The sequence below is a fragment of the Taudactylus pleione genome, unplaced genomic scaffold, assembly GCF_031769625.1.
Source record: "Taudactylus pleione unplaced genomic scaffold, aTauple2 ptg001106l, whole genome shotgun sequence".
In the NCBI taxonomy this organism is placed as follows: Eukaryota; Metazoa; Chordata; class Amphibia; order Anura; family Myobatrachidae; genus Taudactylus; species Taudactylus pleione.
In genome coordinates, this window is record NW_028285507.1 from 995,061 (window position 1) to 1,016,594 (window position 21,534).

Below are 21,534 nucleotides of genomic sequence, written 5' to 3' on the forward strand. Positions count from 1 at the left end.
TAGTAAGCCTCCAGCCCCAGCAAGGTGTCTCTGCTCTGGTGGTCCTACACTACATGATAATAGTAATACAGAGATCTCAGGTACATACATTGCACACATATAGTAAGCCTCCAGCCACGGCGTGGTGTCTCTGCTCTGGTGGTCCTACACTACATGATAATAGTAATGCAGAGATCTCAGGTACATACATTGCACACATATAGTAAGCCTGCAGCCCCAGCAAGGCGTCTCTGCTCTGGTGGTCCTACACTACATGATAATAGTAATGCAGAGATCTCAGGTACATACATTGCACACATATATAGTTAACCTCCAGCCACGGCAAGGCATCTCTGCTCTGGTGGTCCTACACTACATGATAATAGTAATGCAGAGATCTCAGGTACATACATTGCACACATATAGTAAGCCTCCAGCCACGGCAAGGTGTCTCTGCTCTGGTGGTCCTACACTACATGATAATAGTAATGCAGAGATCTCAGGTACATACATTGCACACATATAGTAAGCCTCCAGCCACGGCGAGGTGTCTTTGCTCTGGTGGTCCTACACTACATGTTAACAGCAATGCAGAGATCTCAGGTACATACATTAGCACACATATAGTAAGCCTCGAGCCCCAACAAGGCGTCTCTGCTCTGGTGGTCCTACACTACATGATAATAGTAATGCAGAGATCTCAGGTACATACATTGCACACATATAGTAAGCCTCCAGCCACGGCAAGGCATCTCTGCTCTGGTGGTCCTACACTACATGATAATAGTAATGCAGAGATCTCAGGTACATACATTTGCACATATATAGTTAACCTCCAGCCACGGCAAGGCGTCTCTGCTCTGGTGGTCCTACACTACATGATCATAGTAATTCAGAGATCTCAGGTACATACATTTGCACACATATAGTAAGCCTCCAGCCACAGCAAGGCGTCTCTGCTCTGGTGGTCCTACACTACATGATCATAGTAATGCAGAGATCTCAGGTACATACATTTGCACACATATAGTAAGCCTCCAGCCCCAGCAAGGCGTCTCTGCTCTGATATTCCTACACTACATGATAATAGTAATGCAGAGATCTCAGGTACATACATTTGCACACATATAGTAAGCCTCCAGCCCCAGCAAGGCGTTTCTGCTCTGGTGGTCCTACACTACATGATAATAGTAATGCAGAGATCTCAGGTACATACATTAGCACACATATAGTAAGCCTCCAGCCACGGCGAGGTGTCTTTGCTCTGGTGGTCCTACACTACATGTTAACAGCAATGCAGAGATCTCAGGTACATACATTTGTACACATATAGTAAGCCTCCAGCCCTAGCAAGGCGTCTCTGCTCTGGTGGTCCTACACTACATGATAATAGTAATGCAGAGATCTCAGGTACATACATTTGTACACATATAGTAAGCCTCCAGCCCCAGCAAGGTGTCTCTGCTCTGGTGGTCCTACACCACATGATAATAGCAATGCAGAGATCTCAGGTACATACATTGCGCACATATAGTAAGCCTCCAGCCCCAGCAAGGCGTCTCTGCTCTGGTGGTCCTACACTACATGATAATAGCAATGCAGAGATCTCAGGTACATACATTGCACACATATATAGTTAACCTCCAGCCACGGCAAGGCGTCTCTGCTCTGGTGGTCCTACACTACATGATAAAAGTAATGCAGAGATCTCAGGTACATACATTGCACACATATGGTAAGCCTGCAGCCCCAGCAAGGCGTCTCTGCTCTGGTGGTCCTACACTACATGATAATAGTAATGCAGAGATCTCAGGTACATACATTGCACACATATAGTAAGCCTCCAGCCCCAGCAAGGCGTCTCTGCTCTGGTGGTCCTACACTACATGATAATAGTAATGCAGAGATCTCAGGTACATACATTGCACACATATAGTAAGCCTCCAGCCCCAGCAAGGTTTCTCTGCTCTGGTGGTCCTACACTACATGATAATAGTAATGCAGAGATCTCAGGTACATACATTTGCACACATATAGTAACCCCACCAGCCCCAGCAAGGTGTCTCTGCTCTGGTGGTCCTACACTACATGATAATAGCAATGCAGAGATCTCAGGTACATACATTTGCACACATATAGTAAGCCTCCAGCCACGGCAAGGCGTCTCTGCTCTGGTGGTCCTACACTACATGATAATAGTAATGCAGAGATCTCAGGTACATACATTGCACACATATAGTAAGCCTCCAGCCCCAGCAAGGCGTCTCTGCTCTGGTGGTCCTACACTACATGATAATAGTAATGCAGAGATCTCAGGTACATACATTGTACATATATAGTAACCCCACCAGTCCCAGCAAGGCGTCTCTGCTCTGGTGGTCCTACACTACATGATAATAGCAATGCAGAGATCTCAGGTACATACATTTGCACACATATAGTAAGCCTCCAGCCACGGCAAGGCGTCTCTGCTCTGGTGGTCCTACACTACATGATAATAGTAATGCAGAGATCTCGGGTACATACATTTGCACACATATAGTAAGCCTCCAGTCCCAGCAAGGCGTCTCTGCTCTGGTGGTCCTACACTACATGATAATAGCAATGCAGAGATCTCAGGTACATACATTTGCACACATATAGTAAGCCTCCAGTCCCAGCAAGGCGTCTCTGCTCTGGTGGTCCTACACTACATGATAATAGTAATGCAGAGAACTCAGGTACATACATTTGCACACATATAGTAACCCCACCAGTCCCAGCAAGGCGTCTCTGCTCTGGTGGTCCTACACTACATGATAATAGCAATGCAGAGATCTCAGGTACATACATTTGCACACATATAGTAAGCCTCCAGCCACGGCAAGGCGTCTCTGCTCTGGTGGTCCTACACTACATGATAATAGTAATGCAGAGATCTCAGGTACATACATTGCACACATATAGTAAGCCTCCAGCCCCAGCAAGGCGTCTCTGCTCTGGTGGTCCTACACTACATGATAATAGTAATGCAGAGATCTCAGGTACATACATTGCACACATATAGTAAGCCTCCAGCCACGGCAAGGCATCTCTGCTCTGGTGGTCCTACACTACATGATAATAGTAATGCAGAGATCTCAGGTACATACATTTCACACATATAGTAAGCCTCCAGCCCCAGCAAGGTGTCTCTGCTCTGGTGGTCCTACACTACATGATAATAGTAATACAGAGATCTCAGGTACATACATTGCACACATATAGTAAGCCTCCAGCCACGGCGTGGTGTCTCTGCTCTGGTGGTCCTACACTACATGATAATAGTAATGCAGAGATCTCAGGTACATACATTGCACACATATAGTAAGCCTCCAGCCCCAGCAAGGTGTCTCTGCTCTGGTGGTCCTACACTACATGATAATAGTAATGCAGAGATCTCAGGTACATACATTTGCACATATATAGTTAACCTCCAGCCACGGCAAGGCGTCTCTGCTCTGGTGGTCCTACACTACATGATAATAGTAATGCAGAGATCTCAGGTACATACATTTCACACATATAGTAAGCCTCCAGCCCCAGCAAGGTGTCTCTGCTCTGGTGGTCCTACACTACATGATAATAGTAATACAGAGATCTCAGGTACATACATTGCACACATATAGTAAGCCTCCAGCCACGGCGTGGTGTCTCTGCTCTGGTGGTCCTACACTACATGATAATAGTAATGCAGAGATCTCAGGTACATACATTTGCACACATATAGTAAGCCTCCAGCCCCAGCAAGGCGTTTCTGCTCTGGTGGTCCTACACTACATGATAATAGTAATGCAGAGATCTCGGGTACATACATTTGCACACATATAGTAAGCCTCCAGCCCCAGCAAGGCATCTCTGCTCTGGTGGTCCTACACTACATGATAATAGTAATGCAGAGATCTCAGGTACATTCATTTGCACACATATAGTAAGCCTCCAGCCCCAGCAAGGCGTCTCTGCTCTGGTGGTCCTACACTACATGATAATAGTAATGCAGAGATCTCAGGTACATTCATTTGCACACATATAGTAAGCCTCCAGCCACAGCGAGGTGTCTCTGCTCTGGTGGTCCTACACTACATGATAATAGTAATGCAGAGATCTCAGGTACATACATTTGCACACATATAGTAACCCCACCAGTCCCAGCAAGGCGTCTCTGCTCTGGTGGTCCTACACTACATGATAATAGTAATGCAGAGATCTCAGGTACATACATTTGCACACATATAGTAACCCCACCAGTCCCAGCAAGGCGTCTCTGCTCTGGTGGTCCTACACTACATGATAATAGCAATGCAGAGATCTCAGGTACATACATTTGCACACATATAGTAAGCCTCCAGCCACGGCAAGGCGTCTCTGCTCTGGTGGTCCTACACTACATGATAATAGTAATGCAGAGATCTCAGGTACATACATTAGCACACATATAGTAAGCCTCCAGCCCCAGCAAGGCGTCTCTGCTCTGGTGGTCCTACACTACATGATAATAGTAATACAGAGATCTCAGGTACATACATTGCACACATATAGTAACCCACCAGCCCCAGCAAGGCGTCTCTGCTCTGGTGGTCCTACACTACATGATAATAGTAATGCAGAGATCTCAGGTACATACATTGCACACATATAGTAAGCCTCCAGCCCCAGCAAGGCGTCTCTGCTCTGGTGGTCCTACACTACATGATAATAGCACCATTTTTGGTTAAACATTAATGTATTTCTAAATTGAGAGCCAACTACTTGGAGGCGCCCGAGGAACTTCCAGTATAGAACTAAAAGGTTTATAGACCCCCCTAAGGTAGATAATATGCCACCCCTGTATGCACCCAGATATACAGACTACCAGGACCTGCATGCAGTAAGTAACATCGCCTTTGGCTGCAGGTCCTGCTGTCACTTAGTGTTGGGTAGTACGTCTCTACACAGCTGGACGCGGCAATGCTCACTCGTTCTACTTTGCAATATTGCTCACGTTTCATCAGGTCGGATATGTTAGTAAACAGCAATTATAGAATCATTACACAAATTCTCAATGGGATTGAGGTCTGGACCCACTACATGACTCCTCTCCAGCAATTAGGAAAAAGCTTTAATGTTTTGTTTACTTCACGTTACTGAGTATTTAGTGTTGATCAGTGAGAAGCGTTCCTAGATGAATCCATTTTAATTGAATAGTGAAATAAAATTGGAAAAAGGGCAAAGACCGTAAATACTTTTCATAGGTATTGATGGGTATAGGTAAATGATCACCATGTTTCTCCTGCTAGTCACTGTGAGGAGCACAGCTAAACAATCTAATGGAAAGGGAATTTCACAGTCAATAGGAGGAGCACTGCTATCAATTTAATGGGAAGTCAATGTAACAGTTACTGTGAGAAGCACTGGTAAACAATCTTATGGGAAGGGAATGTCACTGTGAGAAGCCCTGCTAAATAATCTAATGGGAAGGGAATGTCACTGTGAGAAGCCCTGCTAAATAATCTAATGGAAGGGAATGTCACTGTGAGAAGCTCTGGTAAACAATCTAATTTGAAGGGAATGTCACTGAGTATCACTGGTAAACAGTCTAATGGGAAGGGAATGTCACTGAGAATCACTGGTAAACAATCTCATGAGAAGGGAATGTCACTGTGAGAAGCACTGATAAACAATCTAATGGGAAGGGAATGTCACTGTGAGAAGCACTGGTAAATAATCTAATGGAAAGAGAATGTCACTGTGCGAAGCACTGGTAAACAATCTAATGGGAAGGGAATGTCACTGAGAATCACTGGTAAACAGTCTAATGGGAAGGGAATGTCACTGTGAGAAGCACTGGTAAACAATCTAATGGGAAGGGAATGTCACTGAGAATCACTGGTAAACAGTCTAATGGGAAGGGAATGTCACTGTGAGGAGCACTGGTAAACAATCTCATGAGAAGGGAATGTCACTGTGAGAAGCACTGCTAAGCAATCTCATGAGAAGGGAATGTCATTGTGAGAAGCATTGGTAAACAGTCTAATGGGAAGGGAATGTCACTGTGAGGAGCGCTGCTAAACAGTCTAATGGGAAGGGAATGTCACTGTGAGGAGCACTGGTAAACAATCTAATGGGAAGGGAATGTCACTGTGAGAAGCACTGGTAAACAATCTCATGGGAAGGGAATGTCATTGTGAGAAGCACTGGTAAACAGTGTAATGGGAAGGGAATGTCACTGTGAGAAGCACTGGTAAACAGCCTAATGGGAAGGGAATGTCACTGTGAGGAGCACTGCTAAACAATCTCATGGGAAGGGAATGCCACTGTGAGAAGCACTGGTAAACAATCTAATGGGAATGGAATGTCACTGTGAGGAGCACTGGTAAACAATCTAATGGGAAGGGAATGTCACTGTGAGAAGCACTGGTAAACAATCTCATGGGAAGGGATTGTCACTGTGAGAATCACTGGTAAACAGTGTAATGAGAAGGGAATGTCACTGTGAGAAGCACTGGTAAACAATCTCATGGGAAGGGAATGTCACTGTGAGAAGCATTGGTAAACAATCTAATGGGAAGGGAATGTCACTGTGAGAATCACTGGTAAACAGTGTAATGAGAAGGGAATGTCACTGTAAGAAGCACTGGTAAACAATCTCATGGGAAGAGAATGTCACTGTGAGAAGCACTGGTAAACAATCTCATGGGAAGGGAATGTCAATGTGAGAAGCACTGGTAAACAATCTCATGGGAAGGGAATGTCACTGTGAGAAGCACTGGTAAACAATCTAATGGGAAGGGAATGTCAATGTGAGAAGCACTGGTAAACAATCTCATGGGAGGAATGTCACTGTGAGAAGCATTGGTAAACAATCTCATGGGAAGGGAATGTCAATGTGAGAAGCACTGGTAAACAATCTCATGGGAGGAATGTCACTGTGAGAAGCATTGGTAAACAATCTCATGGGAAGGGAATGTCAATGTGAGAAGCACTGGTAAACAATCTCATGGGAAGGGAATGTCACTGTGAGAAGCATTGGTAAACAATCTCATGGGAAGGGAATGTCACTGTGAGAAGCATTGGTAAACAATCTCATGGGAAGGGAATGTCAATGTGAGAAGCACTGGTAAACAATCTCAATGGAAGAGAATGTCACTGTGAGAAGCACTGGTAAACAATCTCATGGGAAGGGAATGTCACTGTGAGAAGCACTGGTAAACAATCTCATGGGAAGGGAATGTCACTGTGAGAAGCATTGGTAAACAATCTCATGGGAAGGGAATGTCACTGTGAGAATCACTGGTAAACAGTGTAATGAGAAGGGAATGTCACTGTGAGAAGCACTGGTAAACAATCTCATGAGAAGGGAATGTCACTGTGAGAAGCACTGGTAAACAATCTCATGGGAAGGGAATGTCACTGTGAAAAGCACTGGTAAACAGTCTAATAGGAAGGGAATGTCACTGTGAGAAGCACTGGTAAACAATCTCATGAGAAGGGAATGTCACTGTGAGAAGCACTGGTAAACAGTCTAATAGGAAGGGAATGTCACTGTGAGAAGCACTGGTAAACAATCTCATGAGAAGGGAAAGTCACTGTGAGAAGCACTGGTAAACAGTCTAATGGGAAGGGAATGTCACTGTGAGAAGCATTGGTAAACAATCTCATGGGAAGGGAATGTCACTGTGAGAATCACTGGTAAACAGTGTAATGAGAAGGGAATGTCACTGTGAGAAGCACTGGTAAACAATCTCATGAGAAGGGAATGTCACTGTGAGGAGCACTGGTAAACAATCTCATGGGAAGGGAATGTCACTGTGAGAAGCACTGGTAAACAGTCTAATAGGAAGGGAATGTCACTGTGAGAAGCACTGGTAAACAATCTCATGGGAAGGGAATGTCACTGTGAGGAGCACTGCTAAACAATCTCATGGGAAGGGAATTCTAAAAGTATTGTGCTCCAAATTATTTTTAAAAATCTAGAAAAGTCCAAGTTTCAGCCATTTTTATTCTTTTTTTGTTTAGATCTTGGACATAGTGAGAACAAATCTCCGCTCAGTCCTACAGCGCATCTGGAAGGTGTCTGACGTGGAATGTTTACACTTGTACAGGAGTTTTAACCGTGTGTTTAACCGTCTGCTCTGGAGTCACGGTCAGGGCCTGTGGAGCTGTTTCTGCGATTCGGGGTGCGTATTAGTTTCTTCCTCCATCTCCTGCCTGTCTTTAGCGATGTGGTAAGATAGAGGGATCGTAGCTGTGTTTACATGCGGGAAGTCAGGGGTTCATGCATTTTTTAAATAACTTGTAAATGAGGTTTTCAGCTGTTTATACAGAACTGTGTTATAGAAATGACTGATCGCCTGCTTGGTGCATTTTGGCTCCATTCCAGGATCATTCTCCGCTCTGATCTAAATGAAAAGTATCTCTCGGAATTGTTGCAGTTCACATAGAAATCTAATTTCCCTGCTTGTGATATATTGTGGGATGAGCAGGACCTGAATGCGGCTGCCTTGGAGCACAGAGCTTTATCTGCTTTGTACGGGAGCATAAAGCTACACAAAGTACTATTTGTTTAGATCTGTTCTCGTTAAATAAAAAGCCGCTGTTATAACATTAATATTTATGAAATGAGGTTTATTACTTCCCACCTGATGTGTGTATATAGGCAACAAAACCTGTCCATGATGCTTTGTTTTTTTTACCCCTCTGTAGCAGATTTAGCCATTGCAGCTATTTTAGGATGGAGGTGCTTCTCTGTCTGAGCCAGCAGAGTGTGAGTGACAGTCCTCCCGGTTGCTCTATGCGGATTGGTGGATTCATGCATGGGGCGGGAACAGTGATGTCACAGCAGCTTAAATGACTGGAACCTGTATATTATTGGTTCAGAGATATGTATATATTGGAGCATTAAAACTCCGGACATTTAAAGCTGCAGAAAATGTGGCCAGACCGCTAGCCACTTAGTCATACTCCTTTACCTAGTCCACCCAGTCATTTCCACATTTGGACTAAACCATGTCCCCAATTAACCAAGCACTACCCCTGGGGGTGGGGCGGGGGGAGTAATACTCTAAAATTTTAACAGAGCTGCAATATAGGGTAATATTGTGATCGTACTGAACCTACATGCTTCATATTAGAACATTTACTTCTTTTTTTTTTTTTTTACTATTTTTGTGTCTATTAAGTGCATGATTTAAAATTTAATAAAAAACACCTGCTGCAGCCACCTGCAATCCTAAAAACACCTGTCCCATCCATACAGCACCCGAAAATGCCAGACCCAGTTAATCTGTGCCAGACTTTATCTGATATTAATCTGTGCCAGAATTTATCTGATATTATTAATCTGTGCCAGACTTTATCTGATATTATTAATCTGTGCCAGACTTTAACTGATATTATTAATCTGTTCCAGACTTTATCTGATATTAATCTGTGCCACAATTTATCTGATATTAATCTGTGCCACAATTTATCTGATATTAATCTGTGCCACAATTTATCTGATATTAATCTGTGCCAGAATTTATCTGATATTAATCTGTGCCAGAATTTATCTGATATTAATCTGTGCCAGACTTTATCTGATATTATTCATCTGTGCCAGAATTTATCTGATATTATTCATCTGTGCCAGACTTTATCTGATATTATTAATCTGTGCCAGACTTTATCTGATATTATTAATCTGTGCCAGACTTTATCTGATATTATTAATCTGTGCCAGACTTTAACTGATATTATTAATCTGTTCCAGACTTTATCTGATATTAATCTGTGCCACAATTTATCTGATATTAATCTGTGCCACAATTTATCTGATATTAATCTGTGCCACAATTTATCTGATATTAATCTGTGCCAGAATTTATCTGATATTAATCTGTGCCAGAATTTATCTGATATTAATCTGTGCCAGACTTTATCTGATATTATTAATCTGTGCCAGACTTTATCTGATATTATTAATCTGTACCAGACTTTATCTGATATTATTAATCTGTGCCAGACTTTATCTGATATTATTAATCTGTGCCAGACTTTATCTGATATTATTAATCTGTGCCACAATTTATCTGATATTAATCTGTGCCAGACTTTATCTGATATTAATCTGTGCCAGACTTTATCTGATATTAATCTGTGCCAGACATTATCTGATATTATTAATCTGTGCCAGACTTTATCTGATATTAATCTGTGCCAAACGTTATCTGATATTATTAATCTGTGCCAGACTTTGCCTGATAGTAATCTGTGCCAGACTTTGTCTGATATTAATCTGTGCCAGACTTTATCTGATATTATTAATCTGTGCCAGACTTTATCTGATATTATTAATCTGTGCCAGACTTTATCTGATATTATTAATCTGTGCCAGACTTTATCTGATATTATTAATCTGTGCCAGACTTTGGCCCTCATTCAGAGCCACTCGCTAGCGGCAGTACGCTCGTTCCAAGCGATGTTCGCACATCTGTGCATGCGTACGGTTTTTAGTACGCATGCGCGAACCAGTCAGTGCGGCCGAAAATCATTTGTACGCAATATAGCGAGTGCCTGCTATTTTGAGTGACAGAATGAGGCGTATGTGGGTGGTAACAGGGGAAGGTGCTTGAAAACGGGGAGTGGAGATCCGATCGCAGGCGTGCTTAAAGGTCAAAACGGGCGTTTTATGGGTGTGCATAATTAATCCAGCAGCGTCATTGACCACGTCACTTGTTTTTTTTTAACTCAGAACTGCTCGCAAAATAGCGGTTGAAAAAACCAACCACAAGAATAGCGAGCAGTTCATATCCTGTTCGATGTACTCGATTAATCTAATAAATAGCGGACATGACGTATGGTGCGAGCGGCCAGGGGGCGTTTTTATCAAATAAACGAGCGTATGTTTTGCACGCTCGTTCAGACTTAGAGGTGTGAACAGACTGCAATGTGCGAACGGATCATTTGCATAGCCACCCCTTGTTTTTGAACGAACGCAAATAGCGAACGGCTCTGAATGAGGGCCTTTATCTGATATTATTAATCTGTGCCAGACTTTATCTGATATTAATCTGTGCCAGACTTTATCTGATATTATTAATCTGTGCCAGACTTTATCTGATATTATTAATCTGTGCCAGACTTTATCTGATATTAATCTGTGCCACAATTTATCTGATATTATTAATCTGTGCCAGACTTTATCTGATATTAATCTGATATTATCTGATATTAATCTGTGCCAGATTTAGGTAGATGAAATGTGTTTTTTTGCTGAATGTTGTGGCTATGACAGCCTTGTTGCTGGGTAAATTTCTGTGGTCAGCTGGTGTGATGAGCCAATGATATTGATGGAAGGAGGAGTTTGAGTGCTAGTATATATTGGCCTGCTCGTTAACTAACCAGCCTCTTTTGCTGGAGCTTCGCAACCCACCATCCCACCTGTTATGTTTTTGGTTCACACTAACCTTCTTTTCCCAGTTTACGCCTGGCACTTGCCCTCAATCCCCTGGCAAATTTGTCCTTCTCCGTGCGGGGGGGACCCGGGCGCTTTTCTGTGCGTAAGCGCCTTGGATTGGCCCAGGAGGGAAGTGAGACTCTCACATCGTTAGTGCGTCTAGTTAGGGGACGTTTTAGTCATCCTCCGAGTATTTTGAGCGAGGTGAAAGCTGGAACTGGGCTTGCTTGCAGCGTCTCTTTGCAACCCTGGTTAGGTTGATTAATTCTAATTATAAATAAAAAGCTGTGACCTTTTAGCCAAGCTAACTACCTGCGGCTATTGATCAGTGAAGAATGCCTGGAAGGGGTGTAAAGCGAGGGTGGGTGGCACCAAATTTTGAGAGTTTATGCCACCTGGTGCCTTTATTAAATATACAACAGTGTAGTAATAGCAGCAGTGATCGCAAATAATATGGGTGGGGGAAGGCAGCTGCTACTTCTCTATAATCTACCCTTACCTCCTTCCCAGCCCCAGCACTGCCTGCCCCTAAAATCCTCCTTGCCCCTCCCCCAGTACTGCCCCAGCTGTTAATTACCAATGCCCCCTCCCTACACCCAGTACAGCCTGTCCTAAACCACTCCTTGCCCCCAGTACTGCCCCAGCTGTCATCTACCCTTGCTCCCTCCCTACCCCCAGCGCTGCCTGCCACTAGCTTCTCCATGCCCCTAGTACTGCCCCAGTTGCTATTCACCCTTGTCCTCTCTACCCCAGCTTCTCCCTGCCTTTACCCCAAGCTCTACCCCAACTGCTAGCTGTATCCAGCACTGTCCCATCTGCTGCCTGCCCTCACCCACCATAATATGTAATGGGACCCAGAAACAGTGGCGTAGGACCCCCATTTTTTAAAGCGAGGGGCCCCCGGGACTCACTATTTTTTCATTCTGTACGATCACTGCAGGGGGCATCATCAGGTGCAGTTCGTCTATGGTTTTCCTTTTTTGTCAAATGGCCGCCATCAGCCAGGATCGTTCTTCTGTTCCCTGGCTATGGGGCATCGCTGAAATGATGGGCACATCCCCGTTTACAGCCCCACATGTGTGGGAGTGTATCGGTACTGACCTCTGCACACTTCATGCCTGATATAGCGATTTATTTTCTACTGTTAATGCGTCTAAGTCGCTCGCTCGCGTTTCCAGGCTCTGTCCATTTTGGCTTTGTAAATCTGTTAGGCCCAAACATACATATTTGGGGCATGTATTCGGGGCAGCACAGACAGTGTAATGGTTAGCATTACTGCCTCACAGCACTGGGCTTGTGGGTTTGATTCCCACTATGGCCTTAACTGTGTGGAGTTTGTATATTCTCCCTGTGCTTTCGTGGGTTTCCTCCGGGGGCTCCTGGTTTTTTCCCACACTCAAAAAATATAACCCTAGTGTGTATATGTGTGTTCATGTCAGAGGGAATATAGAGTGTAAGCTCCACTGGGGCAGGGACTGATGTGTATGGGCAAATATTCTCAGTAACATGCTGCGGATTATGTGTGCGCTATATATATAACTGGATATAAATAAATACATTTGCCAATACAACATGGCGCCTGTGAGCTTTCATTTAAAATATATTGCTCTAAGTGGCCCCCAGTGGAATAATCCTGTTTACTTTGGAAACAAACACTGGATATGCGGCCATAAGATTGCCTTGCCCAAAATAAAATGGCTTCCTTGGGCTCCATCTCTCCTCCCTTCCAGGGGCCCATCCTTCCCCCCTCTCATCATCTCCCTCCTGGCCGTTCCCCGGGTCTGCTGCTTCGGTGTCATCTTTGGCTCCTCCCTCTCCTTTACCTCACAGATCAGACCCTTACTCTACCCCTGATGCCACCGAGGCTGACATGTATCAAGCCTTCTAAGGAAATGGAGACGTTGCCTATAGCAACCAATCAGCTTTGAGGTAGCATCTATCAAGTACAGTCTATAAAATGATAGGTAGAAGCTCTCTATGACCCATCTCCTGGTCCGATTCAACATTCTGGTTTGAGAAACCCTTAAATAAATAAAAAAATGTGAGCGTCCGTTTTGTGGGCCCGATTCAGAGCTTGGCGCAGTAGCACAGATTCTGCGTCTTTCATCTATAGACATCGGAGATGTGCAGAAACATCGGGTACATTACTGACATGAGCCCGGTGTTTTTATGACTTTACCCCGATCTTCTTCATCTAAACACTGATAAACAGGATGAAGCTGCAAAGCTCGGAAAATCCACATTTTTGTTTGTATCTTTTTCAGCTTCCGTCTTATTTTTCCTCCTCGCGCATTTGGGTCTGGGCAAGTCTCCCAGCAACATTTTATACACTTCTCCCTATATTGGGTTCTGTATTATCCTATTACACATGAATACTTAGGATTTTGCTGCTAATCATCCTTCGTACATACCTTCTAATTTGTTTCATTCACCTTCAACTTTACTTCGCAAAATACCAGGCTCCGAGCCAGCGTGACGATATCCTATTATTCACTTAGAAAAGTTCAGAGGATTTTTCTTTTCCCCCATAAAGACCTGCAAAAGTTTTTGAGCGTTTAATCTCCCATTTTGTTGTTGTCGCAGTTGCTCCGGCTTTAAGCCCCCAGGCAATTTGATTTTTTTTTTTTTTTTTTAAAGAAAACTATTTACTTTAAGCATCTTTCCCCTGGTTTGTGATGCCGGCTGCGTGCTCCGCTCTGGAGACATTTTCCAGGCTCCCATCTTGGCTGTCATGACATTTTTTCATTAGAGCGCGCTGGAAGTTGCCCAGAAAATTACCTTACTTATATCAAACTGTATAATACGCAGCTTTTGATGTGAATTTTCTTTTCACTGACTCTCTTTGTATAGTGATTTGGCAAATATATGGAAGACTTTATTTCGGGAATATTAAAGAATTGGCTTTTTTTTTTTTTTTATCAGGAGGAAAAATACTTGGCGACGATCTATATGCAGATTGTGGAACCTGAAGTCCATTTTCTGAATAGATAACTTTTATCTCTTTGGCTCCAGCCTGAAAAAATAAAACTTTAAATCAGAATGTACCCTTGGCTTTTGAAATATATGAATAAATCTCATACAAGAGGCTTGTTTAAAGTTATCGCCCAATGGAAATACAAACAGTCAGCTCAGTCGGAGAGAAATGCTTCCTGACAAACCTGGCTGACAGGGGAGCTGGTTCCATTTCTTACGTTTGTGATTGGATTATTCAGCTTTTGTAAAGGGAGCTCAAAAAATGCTTTTCCGTCTTATGCTAAGATGCCGGAGAGTAGCGTATCCTCAGCCTGGTATAAGGAATCTAACGGGGGGACGCCAATCAAAATGTGTTTTCAATTAGATTAATGTGACACCTTCTAATCGGAGGCCAAACGTGCCAGGCCCGGAGGCCGAGGAGAGTTTTCCCCCCAATAAATGACACTGTGAGATTCAGCAATGCATCCTGCTTCCCTTGTGGCAGCAGCAGTAAATCTGTGTTTAGATTGAGTTTAACATAGTGACCTTTTATTTGTCTGGCAGACTCGTGTGTTTAATATTCTCTGCGCCGTGCCTTGTCTTTATCTCGCTGCTGATCACTGTACCGAACTCCAACCCCAAACAGTACCATCTGTCTTTTCTGTTTCCCCGGCTGTCACCGCGCCAGCCTGTGGTTCTCGTGCCACGGACAAGGTCGCATCACAGCAAGATGCTGATCCGGGCCTGGTTATATGTGACACAGTTGACAGCGCAGGACCTGGTACTTCTGTATAATGTCTGTATAGTTTCATATATAGTATAGTACATATATATATATATATATATATATATATATATATATATATATATATATGTGTGTCACTGCTAGTGCGAGAAGAGTGAAGTTAAACACAATGTTGCACAGATGAAAGCCTCATTACAGCTGCAGCAATTAGACATTCTCTCTGGTATAAAAGGTGGCTTTGCTGCTATCACAAAGTTACAGGTGTCATCATACGTCTGGCCTCTTTGCACATTAAACAGCGCCTTCTAGTCGCACCATGCCATGGCGTGACTTGTTAGGGCTGAGTGTCTTTTTGTGCGTCTTTTTACCTTCAGATATGTATTATTCACTCAGCAATGCGAATAGGTAGTACAGGCAGCTTCTGCTGAGTAAAATGATATGCAGCACGCCTATGTTCTGTGTGTGACTGCGGGTGTATCTGTACGCCTATGTTCTGTGTGTGACTGCGGGTGTATCTGTACGCCTATGTTCTGTGTGTGACTGCGGGTGTATCTGTACGCCTATGTTCTGTGTGTGACTGCGGGTGTATCTGTACGCCTATGTTCTGTGTGTGACTGCGGGTGTATCTGTATGCCTATGTTCTGTGTGTGACTGCGGGTGTATCGGTATGCCTATGTTCTGTGTGTGACTGCGGGTGTATCTGTATGCTTATGTTCTGTGTGTGACTGCGGGTGTATCTGTTTGCCTATGTTCCGTGTGTGACTGCGGGTGTATACAGCATGCCTATGTTCTGTGTGTGACTGCGGGTGTATCTGTACGCCTATGTTCTGTGTGTGACTGCGGGTGTATCTGTATGCCTATGTTCTGTGTGTGACTGCGGGTGTATCTGTATGCCTAACGTTACTGTGTTACAGCTGCTGACATTGTAACATAGCAATTCACATGTAGATAGACCCGCACTCACTCACAGAACATAGACGTGCTGTATATCATTTTACTCAGCAGAAGCTGCCTGTGCTACCTATTCACATCTGTGCGAATATGATACATTTGAAGGTAAAATATTCTCGGCGCTACCGAGTCACACGGAGCTCCTGCGTAATGTGTAGTGCGACTTGTAGCGCACGGAGCATAGATGTATGCGGACACATTTGTACCATCCATTAATGCCCCACATTCATCTGACACCCGACTGTGTGGTCTCACTGGCCCGCATTTACCAACGAGTCATATTCTTGTTATCACTCATTATTAATCTTAAATGGGGCTGCAACCAATCAGCTCCTAACTGTCATTTTGCAAACACATGACGGTTAGGAGCTGATTGGTCGGAGCACCACTTAAGATTAGTAATGAGTGATAACAAGAATATCACTCGTTGGTGAATGAGGCCCTCAGGTTGGCTATTAAAGTGCCCATTCTTTGAGAAGACAAGTCATGTGCCACCTGTATGCACCCCATTTGTTTCACTGAGGACCCAGCCGCGGGTATTGTTGGGGCAGTCGGCACCCACCTAATTTTTTTTTTTAATTCTCTTTATTTTTGGTGAATCTGAAAGTGTCCCAAACGGTGAGGATAAGAAGCTTCTATTTTATTCATTTATTAAATGTTCTGTTAGAGAATACGCCTGACTGCTACTTCAAGGAATACATTATTGGTATACTGAATTTCTAAATAACATTTTATTTTGTGGCCTATTCCTGTACATTATTATTTTAACACTGTATCCAATCTTATACTGTATGCAATGCTTTCTGCTTCATGTGCGATTTATCACTTGTGGATGATTTATTTTGCTTTTTTTTTTTTATCGGGTTTATCGTGTCCCATAAACATTGCGACACTGGTACAGTATAATGCTGGTATACAGTACTGTAAATGCCGATAGTGCCCGGCTGCTGTGCCAATAGTGCCTGGCTGCTGTGCCAATAGTGCCCGGCTGCTGTACTGGTGACTATGTAACTCATTAGTATCTCCCATGTTGCGCTTTAGTAGAGAATAGCGATTCCAGCCTCTCTCCCTCTCCAAGCAGTGCCCGATGTAATGTTACCAGCCCGCCGTCCCCTCGCCCTCATGATTGGCTGATTACAGCAGAGGGACTGACGGGTGTTCTTAAATAGAAGGAGTGTTATTAAAGTGGCAGGAGGGTGGGCTTCAGTGGGATTCTACCCTTTTGTATACCGCCATGCTGTCCAGCTTGTAGTGGCACAGTCACGGATTGGAAGGACTCTCCTGTGTCGTCAGTTTAGTCCTGATTTGCGGGGGTTGGGAGATGCTCCACTGCGTCCTCACCCACGTCCTGCTCTGGAGCTCTCGGGATATTGGGGGTTGTTCCTTTTGTACAGAGTATTATCGGTGTCTCCGCACACTGAGCCTGACGCTGATGTTTCCAGCAATGTTTTACTACGGCATGTGTGTGACGATTCCTAAAATCTCATACAGCGCATGCGTTATACAGAGTATACGCACAAAGGCGCCATTGCGATCCAGACACACGGTCTTGGAAATGTCTTGCATAAGTGCCGGGTGTTCTCGGGCGGTGGCAGGGCGGTGTGTTAGCGCACACACGGGGAGGTTCCATCTTATTGGCGTGTTAAGAGAGTGTCGCAGACGTGCCGATGAAAGTGGCTGCGTACATAGGGCCTGATTCAGAGCCGGATGCTCTGACCAGAGCGCTCGCTCTGAATCGGCCCTCCTCCATTAAAATGGAGCGTCCTCCTGGACGCTCGTATAGCTGTAGGTCACCACCCACAGCATATACGAGCGTCCAAAAAGATGGTCGCGATGGTCTTGACCATCGCGACCATCGGACTTGCGACGGAGACCCTGCGGTAGGGTTTCCCAGCCACAAGCCCTGGAGTGATTTTGGCTCCATCAGAGCCAAAATCACTCCCACTGACATCACTAGTGACATCACTAGTGATGTCAGTGGGGCCGGCTTCAGACGGTAGGCGTTCCCATGGGAACGCCTCCGTCTGGCAGGCACGCCCACCAAAGGGGGCGTGCTGTCAATCAACATCGACAGCACGCCCCCTTTGGTGCGAGACCCGGAGCGACAGCTTGGCTGTCGCAGTCCGGGTCTCACGCATGCGCATGACGGAGCTCCCTCCGTCGTACGCATGCGCAGTGGGGAACATCGACCCACTTGCGAGCGTACTGCCGCTTGCGAGTGGGACTGAATGACCCCCATAGACGCTAGCCCGCTCACATAGGAGGTTATACACGGACTGAGGTACTGGCTTCTGTCATAGAGTTGGTGAGATCGATGTTGGCGTGTAAAGATGCATAATTTGATGTATCCGCGCTTACGGACGCTGACAGTGGACGCCTCAGTCTTTGCGCAGATGGACACACGGATGTACTTCAGGGAAGAACGACCGCCAATAGGCGCAGACGTGACCGCATTTTCTCTCCGCCTTTGAATCAGTCCCACTAAGTTCTTATACAGTTTGCGGAGGACGTCCCTTTAGAGCGTACAGCAGACCTGCACCTTGAATTGCGCTCAGCGGACCATCCTAGCGCACAGCTGCTCATTTGAAACAATACTGACTCTTTACATTAAGTTGTAAAATTTGCCTTATTCCATGCCAGCCAATCACAGCTAGCTTTCATTCTCTTACTTGCGTCAGATGAATTCTAATTGCTGATTGGCTGCTGCTGTTCAGTGTAAATGTTGCGTCTGAAGATGCGTAAATGCGTCACACCTGGTGTTTTTCAGAGCGTCCTCCTGCAGAGGTGAGTTATGGGGCATCAGTATGCTGCTCTGGTGTAAGGAGGGGGAATAGAAGGGCCTCATTTACACGATTAGGCCGCATCGCCAGATACGTGCCGCAGACAATGGTGATACTGACCATCAGCTCATATCGTCACTAGCTAATGGGAAAAAAGTGTAAATAAATAAAGCAAAAAGTGCTGCCCGCTTATCAAAAAACCATTACCAGCACCGGTGCTTGTAGTCTGGACTGATCACCGCTAATGCAGGGGGACTAAGAGCGTGGGGATCCCCAGCCCATGCCAAGCTGTCATGTTGAGCTCTTGTTCCAGCCTGATGAGCAGTGGGCTGGGTTCCCCTGGGAAATCAGGCCCACAAAGGAATAACCTGCACCCTGATGAATAGCAGTGGGGCTCTTCCCGACCTCCCCGGGGCAGTAGGATGTGCAATGGGTACAGCGGCCTGGAGGTGATCGGACATGGCAACACCCCCCACTTCCAAAGTCCCTGCACTCCATTCCTATAGGAGGGAGCACCCTGATTACTGTCCGTCCTGCTTGCCCCATCACCGGCTCATCGCTGTTTTTGTTTTGTTTTATTTTACAAAGTATTTCCTTGTTTTTTGTTGACACGCATCAAATAAAAAAACGAATCAAATTGATCCAGGGGGACGCCGCCGCGCACTACCCTTCAATCACAGTCATTTCAAGTACATCAGCGCGCTTATACAAGTGAGATTTGGGAGCTGGTCAGGCAGTCAAAAGAAAATGGAAATCATTAAGATTTTATTACGCTTAGAAACGAGCAGTCGCCGAATTTATTTACATCTCTTTTTTTTTCTTTTCCTGTTCTTTTATGTTTGTTTGTTCGCTGCAGAATCTACGTGAATTGCATTTCCTCCCGTCACTTATTTGTTATTAGATTACTCTTTGCAGGTTTCCAGAGTTTATTTATAATCTATATTTGCGCCCGACTTATTTTATAACCTTCAGGGGAACGTGTGAATAATATCTTTCGGGCACTTGCAAACTGAATTATTATTTTTTTCTCCCCCTATTTTCTCCATCTGTCAGCGTTTGGCTTAAACTATTTAGGAACGTTCCAGCACGGCGCAGGGAGGTCACTTGTCATATCTCTGGCCCCGGCACAGCTAAACCTTCTGTTTTGTTTAATGTTCTTATTTTGGCACGTGCGTCCGTGAGCAATGAGGTCATTTGTGTTCTCTTCTGCCAGCAGTACCTCCTGGGAGACCATCTTCAGCAAACGGACGGAGGTTGTGACACCGGACCAGCTCCAATGCTGCCACCGACTGGTCCAGCTCTGCAAAGACTGCCTGCTAGTGGTTTACAAATATGCAACCGATTCACATGGCTGCTTGTCGGGCGCGAGTCCAGATAGGAGCGATGCAAGGTAATTATTATTATCCTTTATTTATATGGCGCCACAGGGGGTCCCCAGCACCGTACAGAGTACATCAACAGAAACCGTATGAACAAAACAATACAAAGGTGACTTGCAGTATAGGGCATTGCAGGACGTGGACAAGGTAATCATCATAACCCCAAATGGACACCTAGTAAATTCATTTACAGCCTAGTTTTATAAAAATGCGAACACTCTAAGGCCAGGTTTTGCGGCCACTGACTGTTCTGCAGAATGAAGTGGTTTCAGGACCATTTCTCAGGATATGCTGAACACATGGTTAAATTATCTTCTCCATAGCTGTAAAAACAGCCGACAACTGCTGGTCAAAGCCACCACTTGGAAACAGATTGCGGTTTCCTCCCTGAAGTGGAGAACAATGCAAGATGAGCAGCGAGGATGTTTCCTCCCTAATAAACTACATTATATATCTTTTTTTTTAATTTATGTTTTGTTGTAAATTTACTAGCCTCAGGGGTCTGTCTTGTCCCGAGCTGTAAGTCATGCCTCGCTAATGGGAAACAGGCATGGGCTGTGCTGTGCGTTCCAGGGAGATCTCCTTAGCCCAAGCTTTGGCTCTACCACTGCAGCTGACAATGTGGTCACTAGGGGGCACTGTTACACAGATGGCTGACGTCTCATACGGGGACGCAATATGGGGCCTCACGCTGGCATTAATACATTCAAATATGCAGAAAAAGTAGCTTCTGTGTGGAATAATTTATCGCTCTATATTTTATTCAGTATTTATAAAGGAAGAAATACAGATAAGCCCTAACAGGTTATTTTGCCTGGAAGCACTTGTACCTAGCAAGCCCTTAAGGACGTGGCAGCTATTATACAAGGGAGATCGGTTTTAGGCCACGTACACACTGGCGTTCTTGTCTCCGTTCTGTCAGGAGAATGAAGAGAAGATGGATACTGACTGACATAGAGATCACTGAGCTTCATGGCGTAACGGACTGTTCAGGTGGATATCTGAGCAGGTACAGGGGGCTTATATTTTACCCCGTCCCCTCTCAGTCATATCACTCTGTGAGCGCCTGTGGGCAGCTCCATTGCTCCTCGGAATTCCATTGTCTCCAGGCCGGTATCCTCCCTCTTTCTGTTTCCCAACAAAATGGAGTAGAGGGGAGGCTGAGATACAACTCGCCACGGTCACATGTTTATACCGGGTCACATGCTTATACTCGCCATGGTCACATGCTTATACCGGGTCACATGCTTATACTGGCCATGGTCACATGCTTATACCGTGTCACATGCTTATACCGGGTCACATGCTTATACT

The 21,534-nt window shown here is 44.7% G+C and overlaps 1 protein-coding gene across 1 annotated transcript in view; it reads left to right on the forward strand.

The window, feature by feature from the left end:
* TTLL7 (tubulin tyrosine ligase like 7) overlaps positions 1-21,534 on the forward strand; it is a 386,802-nt gene that overhangs the window by 311,481 nt on the left and 53,787 nt on the right. Inside the window, exons 19-20 of the mRNA XM_088461808.1 lie at positions 7,993-8,153; positions 20,058-20,231. Of these exons, the coding sequence (XP_088317934.1) occupies positions 7,993-8,153; positions 20,058-20,231 (335 nt within the window). The remainder of the gene's footprint in view (positions 1-7,992; positions 8,154-20,057; positions 20,232-21,534) is intronic.